The sequence below is a fragment of the Equus caballus genome, chromosome 16, assembly GCF_041296265.1.
Source record: "Equus caballus isolate H_3958 breed thoroughbred chromosome 16, TB-T2T, whole genome shotgun sequence".
Classification (NCBI taxonomy): Eukaryota; Metazoa; Chordata; class Mammalia; order Perissodactyla; family Equidae; genus Equus; species Equus caballus.
Window position 1 is genome coordinate 66,746,191 of NC_091699.1, and position 12,040 is coordinate 66,758,230.

The following is a 12,040-nucleotide window of genomic DNA, read 5'->3' on the forward strand; positions in this document are numbered from 1 at the left end:
ACACAAGCGTTCCATTCTCTCCACATCCTCACCAACATCTCTTGTCTTTTCAATAATAGCCATTCTAACAGAGGTTAGGTAACATCTCACTGTGGTTTTGATTTGCATTTCCCTTATGATTCGTGATGTCTGACATCTTTTCACGTACCTGTTGGCCATCTGCATGTCTTTGGAAAAATGTCTATTCAGATCCTCTATTTTTTAATTGGACTGTTTGGTTTTTTGCTATTGAGTTGTATGAGTTCTTTGTATATTTTGGATATTAGCTCCTTATCAGATGTAGGATTTGCAATTACTTAATCTCATTCAATAGGTTGCCTTTTCATATTGCTTATGGTTTCCTTGCTGTGCAGAAGGTTTTAGTTGGATGTATTCCCACTTGTTTATTTTCGCTTTTGTTGCTTTTGCTTTTGGTGTCAGATTCAAAAAATCATCACCAAGACTATGTCAAGGAGCTTACTGCCTATGCTTTCTTCTAGAAGTTTTATGGTTTCAGGGTTCAAATCTGAAGATTTGAATGTAAATTTTACATTTAAGTCTTTAATCCATTCTGAGTTAATTTTTGTGTATGGTATAAGATAGCGGTCCAGGATCATTCCTTTTCATGTGGCTGTCCAATTTTCCTAACACTATTTATTGAAGAGAGTGTCCTTTACCCATTGTATATTCTTGGCTCCTTTGTCAGAAATTAATTGACCTTATATGCATGAGTTTATTTCTGGGTTCTCTCTTCTGTTCCATTGATCAATGTATCTGTTTTTATGTCAATACCATACTGTTTTAATTACTAGTGATTTTAATGTAGTTTGATGCCCCCAGCTTTGTTCTTCTTTCTCAAGATAACTTTGGCTATTTGGCGTCTTTTGTGGGTCCAAAAAAATTTTAGTATTCTTTCTTCCATTTCTGCGAAAAATGCCACTGAAATCTATAGATTGTTTTGGGTAATACAGACACTTTAACAATTCTTCCAATCCATGAGCACAGAATATCTTTCCACTTTTTTGTGCCTTCTTCAATTTCTGTCATTAATGTCTTATCGTTTTCAATATACAGGTCTCTCATCTCCTTGGTTAAATTTATTCCTAGGTATTTTATTCTTTTTGATGGAACTATAAATAGGATTTTCTTAATTTCTCTTTCTGATAGTTCATTATTAATGTAAAGAAAAGCAACAGAGTTTTGTGTATTGATTTTACATCCTGCAACTTTACTGAATTCATTTATATTAGTTCTAACAGTTTTTTGATGGAATCTTTAAGGTTTTTTTATATTTAATACCATGTCATCTGAAAATAGTGCCCATTTTATTTCTTCCTTTCCAATTTGGATGCCTTTTATTTCTTTTTCTTGCCGAACTGCCCTGGCTAGAACTTCCAATAAGATGCTGAATAAAAGTGACAAGAGTGGACATCCTTGTCTTGTTCCTGATCTTAGAGGAAAAGCTTTCAGCTTTTCAGCTTTGAGTATGATGCTAGCTGTGGGCTTGTCATATACAGCTTTTATTATTTTGCAGTACCTTCCCTCTATAGCCACTTTATTAAGAGTTTTTATCACAAATGGATGTTGAATTTTGTCAGATGCTTTTTCTGCATCGATTCAGATGACTGTAGGATTTTTAGCCTTCATTTTCTTAATGTGGAGTATCACAATGACTGATTTGCAGATGTTGAACCATCCTCACACCCCTGGAATAAATCCCACTTGATCATGGTGTATGATCCTTTTAATGTATTGCTGAATTTAGTTTGTTAATATTTTGTTGGAGATTTTTGCATCTATGTTCATCAGGGATATTGGCCTGTAATTTTTCTTTGGGGGGGGGGAGCAATCCTTGTCTGGTTTTGGTATCAGGGTAATGTTGGCCCACAGAATGTGTTTGGAGGACTTCCCCCCTCTTCTATTTTTTGGAATAGTTTGAGAAAGACTGGTATTAATTCTTCTCTGAATGCTTGGTAGAATTCACCTGTGAAACCGTCTGGTCCTGGATTTTTGTTTGTTGGGAGGTTTTTGATTACTGATTCAATCTCTTTGCTAGTAATCAGTTTGTTCAGACTTTCTATTTCATCACATTCAGTCTTGGTAGGTTATACGTTTCTACGACTTTATCCATTTCGTCTAGGTTGTCCAATTTGTTGGCATATAATTGTTCATAGTAGTCTTTTATGATCCTTTGTATTTCTGTGGTATCAATTGTAACATCTCCCCTTTCATTTCAATTTTGAGTCCTCCTTTTTTCTTGGTGAGTCTAGCTAAAGGTTTGTCAATTTTGCTTATCTTTCCAAAGAACTAGCTCTTAATTTTGTTGATCTTTTCTATTGCCTTTTTAGTCTCTATTTCATTTATTTCTGCTCTAATCTCCATTATTTCCTTCCTTCTATTAACTTCAGGCTTCGTGTGTTGTTCTTTTTCTAGTTCCTTAGGTGTAAAGTTAGGTTGTTTGAGACTTTTCTTGTTTCTTGAGGTAGACATTTATTGCTAGGAACATCCCTCTTCAAATTGCTTTTGTGGGGCCGACCCCATGGCCGGGTGGTAAGTTTGCACACTCCACTTAGGCAGCCCAGGGTTTTGCCAGTTCAGATCCTGGGCATGGACCTAGCGCTGCTCATCAAGCCATGGTGAGGCAGCGTCCCACATAGCAAAACTAGAAGGACCTACAACTAGATTATACAACTATGTAAGAGGACTTTGGGGAGAAGAAGAAGAAAAATATTGGCAACATATGTTAGCTCAGAGCCAATCTTTTAAAAAAAAACAAATATAAGTAAATAAATAAATAAGAACTTCTTTTGCTGCATCCCATGACTTTTGGTATGTTACATTTCCATTTTTGTTTGTCTCAAGTTATTTTTTTATTTCTTCCTTGACCCACTGATTATTCAGTGGTGTGTTGTTTCATCTCCCCATATATATGAATTTTCCAGTTTTATTCATGTAATTAATTTCTACTTTCATATCATTTTAGTCAAAAAAGATGCTTGACATAATCTGAATCCTCTTAAATTTAATAAGGCTTGTTTTGTGGCCTAACATATGATCTTGGAAAATGTTCCATGTGCACTTGAGAAGAATGCGTATTCTGTTTCTTTTGGAGGAATATTGTCTAAATATCTGTTAAGTCTATCTGGTCTAACATATCATTTAAGGCCAATGTTCCCTTATTGGTATTTTGTCTGGATAATCTATCCACTGATGTAAGTAGGGTATTAAAGTCCCCTACTATTATTGTATTGCTGTCAATTTCTCCGTTCAGGTGTCTTAATATTTGCTTTATACATTTAGGTGTTCCTATGTTCGGTGCATAAATATTTACAAATGTTATATCCTCTTGTTGAATTAACCCCTTTATCATTATGTAATGCCCTTCTTTGTCTCTTAGTAGAGTCTTTGTTTTATAGTCTATTTTGTCTGATACAAGTATAGCCAGTTCAGCTTTCTTTTGGTTTCCATTTGTATGGAACATCTTTTTCCATCCCTCTGCTTTCAGTCTGTATGTGTCCTTACATCTAAAGTGTGTCTCCTGTCAGCAGTGTATAGATGGATCTTGCTTTTTTACCCAATCAGCCACTCTATGTCTTTTGGTTGGAAAATTTAGTCCATTTACATTTAAAGTAATTATTGATAGGTATGTGCTTATTGCTGTTACGGTTCTGTAGCTGTTTTTGTAGTTCTTCTCTGTTCCTTTCTTCTTCTCATGCTCTCTTCCTTTGTGGTTTGATGACTTCCTTCAGTGCTATGCTTATAGTCCTTTCTCTTTCGTTTGTGTATTTACTACAGGTTTTTGCTTTGTGGTTACCATGAGGCTTACATATAACAACTTACATCTATAACAGTCTATTTTAAGTTGATAGTAACTTCAGTTTAATCCCATTCTAAAGCCCAACATTTTTACTCCCCTTCTCCCCTTGTTTTTGATGTCACATTTTACATCTTTTTACCTTTTGTATCCCTTCACTAATTATTGTAATCCTAATTATTTTCACTACCTTTGTCTTTTGACTTTCATGCTAGCTTTATAAGTAATCAATCCACTATCTTTACTATATATTTAATTTTCCAATGAGATTCTTTCATCTGTGTTCTTGTTACTAATTAGTGCCCTTTCTTTTCAGCTTAAAGAAGTCCCTTTAGGGGGCCGGCCCTGTGGCTGAGTGGTTAAGTTCGCGCCCTCCGCTGCGGCGGCCCAGGGTTCGGATCCTGGGCGCAGACATGGCACCACTCATCAGGCCACGTTGAGGCGGCATCCCACATCCCACAACTAGAAGGACCTGCAACTAAGATATACAACTGTGTACAGGGGGGGTTTGGGGAGATAAAGCAGAAAAAAAAATATTGGCAACAGTTGTTAGCCCAGGTGCCAAACTTTAAAAAAAAAAAAAAAAAAGGAACATTGGCAACAGTTGTTAGCCTAGGTGCCAATCTTTAAGGAAAGAAAAAAAAAACCAAGTCCCTTTAACATTTCTTGCAAGGCCGGTTTAGTGATGATGAACCCCTTTAGCTTTTGCTTGTCTGGAAAATTCTTTATCTCTCCTTCAATTCTGAAAAATAATTTTGCCAGGTAGAGTATTCTTGGTTGGAAGTTTTTTTCTTTCAGCACTTTGAATATATGGTGCCACTCCAATCTGGCCTGAAAAGTTTGTACTGAAAAATCTGCTGAAAGTCTTATGGGGGTTCCCTTATATGTAACAAGTTGTTTTTCTCTTGCTGCTTTGAAAATTCTCTCCTTGTCTAACTTTTTGACATTTTAATTATAATGTGTCTTCGTGTGGGTGTCTTTGGGTTCATCTTATTTGGAACTCTCTGAGCTTCCTGGATCTGGATGCTTGTTTGTTTCCCCATGTAAGGGAGGTTTTGAGTCATCATTTCTTCAAATAAGATTTCTGTACCTTTTTCTCTCTCTTCTCCTTCTGGTAGAAGCACATTTTTGTTAAAATATTTTCTTGAAAGTTGGATATATTCTTTGATATCTCATAACCGTATACCTCAAATGTAAGGTGTCCAGGTTCACTACTTCTTGCAAATCATTCGAAATCAAACTTTTGACATCATCATGTTTCTCTCTTCAGTGATCTTCTCTCTAGTCACCAACTCCTGCTAATGTTTCCTTTGATGCTTCCCATTCTCACTATCATCTCACCAAAACAGGCCCTCTACTTATAGCTTAATCAAAGAAAAAGCTTCCTCTTTTTCTATTATCACCCTCCTCCATTCAGCCTAGCCCATATACAGAACAATCATAATTTTTCTCTCTTATGTCACCAAAGACATGGGGAAGAAAACAGACTGGATGAGATTAAAAGGATGCAAAAATAGTGGAACTACTGCATTCACTGTCCCACAAAATTACTATTTCTGTTAGAGACTTGTAGGAAACGACAATGGGCATGATTAGCATATACAGATATAAGAGACGATTGATTTGAAATTAAAAATAACCTCAAAAATAGGGACAACCAGAGTAAAAAAATTTTTAAAGGTGAAAATTGCCCAGAATAAATGCAAATTCCTACATTTAAGTTAAAAAATACTTTCAAATATTAGAACAGAATGACAAATAAACTCAATGTGATCCAATGATATGATGAAACATGACAGAACACCTAAACCAATCTTAATATCACTGTTTCAATCACAGTGGACAGGAGCTCACAACATATTTGTGTTCTTCTCTGGAGATCACATTTTTAGATGGATCCTGACAAATGAGATTTTCCTATAGAAAGGTGATCAGGAGACTGACAGGTGTAAAAACCACTACATATATATGCACACTATATTATGTACTAACCATATCTTGTAAATCAACCCAGGGTACGTACTGGAAGTAGAAAATATTTAAATTTAGCCAGAAAGGAGGCTTAAGAGAGGGAATGAGACTCTAATTTAGTAAAGTAGGCTTAAGTAAAATCCTGGAAGACGTTAAATTTAAGAGTTTAGGCTCAACCACATAGGCAGCAGAGAGTGACACAAACTAAACTGTACATTTCAGAAAGCTTTACCTAGCAACGACATTTAGGGTAAAGGTAGGGAGGAGGAAGGAAAAGAAATTTTCTAGATAAGGAAAGCTAGTCTATATGCTAATAAAACAATTCAGGCAAAAATATGGAAGACTTCTGGGTAAAAATTGCAGGAAATTGCAAGCTCATAAACTCCTCCTTCCTGAATAAGATAAACAAAAGGAGTTTTAAAAAGGGAGAAATTGGCCAGCTGCCACAATACAAGAAAAGAGGTACAGTCTCATACCATAAACTTCAAAAAGTAGTAGACAGGAAAGAAAGAAAAGATTCTGGCAAGGCTCAGCATGGCACAGCTCCTAGTCCTGATTCCACCCCCAGAACACACTGGGAAACAAAATGAATTAAAAACCATGAGAATTTCCACTAATAGCACTCCTCGCTCTTGAGAGAAGCAGACCAAGGAAAATAAATTAATAAATAAATAAATAGGAAACCTGGAGAAAAGTAAAAACAAAACAAAACCCCTGACAACAAAAGCCTCTACTCACCTTCAGAGGATCTCAGCAGGGGTAGAAAAGCCATCCAGGTATGCCATTTTTCAGGGCTCCACAGTTAATAGAGAGGACAATCCAAAGGTAACCCCACAGGAAAAGAGGAAACCTTCCTGAAGGTATTTAACAGAAACAGTGCATTGGCCAGTGTGCCCCTCCTCCCCCTCCCTCCAGGCTTCAGGAAAGGACACAGAAGAACACCTCAGCCCTCACACTATAGCCCACAAGGGAAGACAAACATATCACAAAAAGGTGGCAGGAGTGTTAAAGAGAATTCGCTCACAATTTTTCAAAGAAACAGCAGGGCAACACACCCTAAGGAAAAGAAGATTCATCTTAAATGTCACTCTATATAAGAACTTAATGAAAACATACATTCAAGAAACCTAGGGGCTGGCCAAGTGGTTAAGTTCTTGCACTCCGCTTCAGCAGCCCAGGGTTCCGCCAGTTCGGATCCTGGGCGCGGACGTGGCAACGCTCATCTGGCCATGTTGAGGCAGCGTCCCACACGCCCCAACTAGAAGGACCCACAGCTAAGATATACAACTATGTACTGGGGGGATTTGGGGAGAAAAAGCAATGAAAAAAAAAGGAAGAAGACTGGCAACAGTTGTTAGCTCAGGTGCCAATCTTTAAAACAAAACAAAAAAGAGAAACCTAGACTTCAAGGAATAGTTGATAAAGTAGACTGAGAAGAAAGAGGAGATAAAAATCTAAGGTGAAGACCAAAACAAATCCATAACAGTGAAAATAAATATATTAGAAACATAAAAGGAACAGAACAGACCCAGGTAAAACTCAAGTGAGAGATTTTATAAAAGTGACTTAAGGTAATCACAGTAAATATAGAGGGGAAAAGAGGGTTAATGCAAATAGAGAAAACCAAGGTGTGGTAGGCAGCTTCTAGGATGGCCTCAAATGATCCCAGTCTCCTGGTTTCCATGCCCTTGTGTAAACCACTCCCCTTGAGGGTAGCCTAAGCCTAGGGATTTGCTTCTAACCAAAGAATATAATGCAGACAGGATGTTACTGCCATGATTAGGTTACAAAAGATCATGACTTCTGTCTTGTTAGCAGATGCTCTCTATTACCTTCCTAGCCTGCAAGCTTTGATGAAGAAAACTGCCACGGGGGAGAAGCTCATGTGGCAAGGAACAGAGTGGCCTCTGGTCAACAGTCAGCAAGGAACTGAGGCTGTCAGCACAATGTCCTGTGGGGGAACTGAATCCTGCCCACAACCACTAAGTGAGTTGAAAAGAGATCCTTCCCCAGTCAAGGCTTTGATAAAACTGCAGACCTTTGGTGCACCTACAACATGACTAACAATAATGTACAACTGAAATTTCACAAGGTTGTAAACTATCATAATCTTAATAAAAAGTTAAAACAAAACAAAATAAAACAAAGCTGCAGCCCCTAAGCTGACATCTTAATTGCGGCCTTTGAGAGACTGAAGCAGAGGACCCAGCTAAGCCATGTTGGAGTCCTGACCCACAGAAACTGTCGGATAATAAATGTGTGTTGTTTTAGTCACTAAATTTTGGGGTAACTTGTTATGTAGCAAATAACGTGAAGTGTTAAACCTTGCTTAAAAGTTCCAAGAAGGACTGGTATCTTTGAGATAAAGAACTCAAAAAAAGGAAAAGAAAAAATATTTTAAATTACAAATTAAGAAAAGTTTTCTGACATGAAGCTGAATCTACAAATCAAAAGGACATAGTATGTTCCACAAAGAACTATACAGAACAATCAATACCTAAGACACATCCTGCTTAAATTACCAAACTCAAGGATAAGGAAAAAATGACTCTAGTATCCAAACAGAAAAATCAAATCACCTCTGACAGGGTGGTTGCAAGGTGGGGCAGGGATGAAAATTAGGCTGGCCTCAGACTTCCCAGGGCAACATTCAATGTTATAAAACACTAAAGCAATGTGTACAAAGTTTGGAGGGAAAGACACTATGACCCAAAAATTCTACACCAATTCTATGTGTCATTCATAAATAAAGCAACAAGCAGTCATTTCCAAACATGACACATGTCAAAGATTCTAGAACCCAAAGACTCCTCTTAAATAAAATATTCAACAGTGAAATCTAGCCAATCAAGCAACAGGACAAAACACAGAAATAAGGAGAAGAGATGATGTGGTGAGCACTAAATTTATGGTTACAGACAAGAATACAAGTATTATAAATTTTGACCATGCAAAAATACAACTTAAAAAAACTTGAACCTAAAAGAGAGGATGTGGGGGAAGTATAATCATACTTTCAAAGCAGGGAATCAATCAATACTGTCCAACAGTAGAATAAAAGTTAAAAAAAACCACAATGACTGAAATTTATCAATGGCTTTTACATAATTTTTTCTTAAGATTTGAGGCAACTTCAGAAGTAATACACGTTTTATAAAGAAAATTGTACCTGAACTTCAGCAAATCTTCCATTTTAGCTTTGCTTTGCTAAATTCAACTTTAAAAAATAGTCTATATTATATAATCTCATCTTTATATGTTCACAGATATCTGTATCTGCGAATGGTAGGATTTAGAGTAATTTTTTGGAGAAGGCTGCAACTTTTCTATATTCCTTACATTATATTAATTATTTATAATTTTTATTAAAAGAACAATGTTATTTTTCTAAAAAACAATAAAATGCAGAGGGAAATTAATAACAAAAGCCTGAATTGGGGCAGAGGTGTACTGAAAATGGAAAGTCTCACATTTGTTGGAAATATTCCTGAATTGGGACTAGTTAACCTCAAAGGCTCCATCTAATGCTGCATTTCTAAGATCACAGAATTTCCCCTAAACAAAAATTTTTGCTACATGGAAATTTCTGTTTTCTATTATATCACTTCTAGACTTCTTTGCTTGGCTTTTACAGAGCACCAAAACATGATCCTAAACTATAATTAGTCCTACATAATTAGGCTAATCTGCTCACTGTCCCACTAATATCTTGCACTATACACAGCTTTCACCTTTTAACTCCTATTTGGTATATCTTCTAAATAGATAGGTAATCTAGATGTTATCAATTCATAGGCTATTTCTTCCCCAGTAATAAGACAAAGAAAGTGAATTAAAAAAACAAGCTATGTAAATCTAACCTAGCTAAAAAGTCTGTTTGCTGCATAAAATTCTGCCTAAACTCTTTCAGAATTTAACTAAAATATTCTTTCAGAATTCCTAGAGCATTCACAGACTTTTCTATATAAAAACAACTCTAAATTAATACTGCTTTGTAAAATTTTATGTCAACTCAAAAAAACTGAAAAAAACCTAAAAGAACAAAAAAATTTAAAAATATTATGTTAAATATACTTAGTTGAAAAAAAAAACTCACCAAAAAATTAAAAAGAAAACAAAACAGTGATACAAATAAGTCTGATTTGAAATACATTCTTAAACCTTTGATACGGTCTTCCCAACCAAATATTTCATGGTAGGTATTTTAAAAGATATGTTCATGTATTTTTATAGAATGCTAAAATCTACAAATTTTAATGTTCATTTTTTCATTTACTTCTAAAGATACTTTTACAGTTATAACTATCCACAAAAGGTCTGTGAACACATTGAAAAACTAGAAACCATAAAAATGAAAATTATTTTTAAAAACTACTATAGTCAGTAAGAAAACAGTTTATGAAACTTCATAGATTTATCACAGAAACATATTCATCATAATCCTCTTTAACAACACAAAAATACACTTTCAAGTAAGCAGCTAAAGCTTCCTTATTTTTCCTCTCAACTATGATTAAAATGTTTATATTCCTTGTTTTAATATCCTAACACATTCAGAACGGCAGTTGCACTTTTGGATTTCTCCCTTAATAGTAATTATAAAATCTAAAATCACTTTTAATTGGCTCCTTGAGTAAGACCTAAAACTTGGTTAAACAGTCAGCACTTAATGTTACATTTACAGTAATGGGAAGGAGCAGAGTAAGTCAATGTAAAGATGAACACAGTTTAACTATATTCCTAAGAACACAGGATTTCCCTGTATTTCTAACACAAGACGAAGATAAAGTAGATGGATTTACATAATTCAAAAACATGTAATTTTATTAAAACACTTGATATCACTTAGCTCGTAATCAGAAATATACGATGATCTTTAAGATAAATAGAAAGGTAAAACTACTTCTATGTGATAGTTTCAATTACAGTTATTTCCAAAATATTCTCTTGATAAAAGAGAAGAAAATATAAAGATATATAATGTTTTCATGTTTCAATTCATTTTACACAGGAATTTACCATAGTAAGATATTTTTTAAAATACACTGAAGATGATTCATATGTCTATATCAGCACTGTCCAATAGAACTTTCTGCGATGATGAAAATGATCAATATCTGTGTTATCCAATACGGTAACCACAGGCCATATGTGGTTCTTGAGCATTTGAAATGCGGCTGGTGCTAGTAAGAAAAATTAAGTAGCTAATGTGCCTCTTGACTGCTATACTAGGACAGCACAGATCTATAGATCATAGCTAATTTAATATTTTAATATATATCAAAATCTAATAGGGGCTTTCAGATACTAAAATAATTAATAGATAAAAACTGAACTTAAAAAATACTTATAAATTAATGATTAAAAATAGGTTCTGACTATTAACAATCAAGGTTTTTCCATAACCATGGGGAAAAAAAATGGAAAAGCTCAATATAACACAGAGGAGAAAAAAATTGTATATTAAAAGGAGTAAAATTTTATAACCTTCTTCAAAGGGAATGACAGAGCATTATTAAAACATACGCTACACACCATACACACAAATTTTCATATCTGACATAGAAAAGTGCTTAAATACTTAAAACATTTAAATATCTGCATAGGAAATAAACTCTATATTTACCATTTACTCATCAAGGTTTAAGTAACATTTTCAATAATGAGAAAAAAGTTGCTCACTCTTACCAAACAGTAAGAATCTAACTCTAACAAAGCAGAGCGCGTTGCATCAGAGACAGATTCCAACGAGAATCACTGGACCTGAAGCAACGCAAAGCAGGTACCAATGAGGCTAAAGGGCAGACAGCCACTGTGCTTCAAACCAGAAGCATTCTCACCAGTCCAGACAAAGATGCCAGTCAAAGTGCCGAAAACAAAAGAAAAAAATTTCATGATCACACCCTGAAAGCATAAAGATTCATGATTAAACCACTTCACTGAAGTCTGTATTGGGTCTGGGCAGAAGAGGGGTGAGAGCTGACCTAAAAGTGCTATAGAGGTGACAGTGAGGAAACAAACGAGTGCTAGGAAAAAATTAGTGGTCTGGTCACCAAATACTTCTTGAAAATATGTTAATGGTTGGATTATTCTGGCACAAATGCTCTGACTTTTAAAATGAGCCAAAACGGATGTTTAAACTGTCTGTAGGTTACAAAATTGGGATGTTCTCATTTGCAAGAAACAGTCGAAATCCATGTGCTGTTGACTAGTCACACTCCAAGAGAAAATGAAAAACAGAGCTCCTCTATTCAGCAGATCTACCCCTCCCCCAAA

General features: G+C 35.3%; 1 protein-coding gene across 9 annotated transcripts in view; it reads right to left on the reverse strand.

The window, feature by feature from the left end:
* The window catches only part of CMC1 (C-X9-C motif containing 1), an 88,542-nt gene that overhangs the window by 23,820 nt on the left and 52,682 nt on the right, over positions 1-12,040 (reverse strand). Inside the window, exons 1-2 of one of the 9 annotated variants that reach the window (XM_023620819.2) lie at positions 11,453-11,515; positions 6,503-6,618 (exon numbers count right to left, since the gene is read on the reverse strand). The exons of the other annotated variants lie outside the window; for them this stretch is intronic. Coding sequence (XP_023476587.1) covers positions 6,503-6,536 — 34 coding nt within the window. The 5' untranslated portion in view covers positions 6,537-6,618; positions 11,453-11,515. Of the gene's footprint in view, positions 1-6,502; positions 6,619-11,452; positions 11,516-12,040 lie in introns of those variants that run through there. 9 annotated transcript variants of the gene reach the window in all.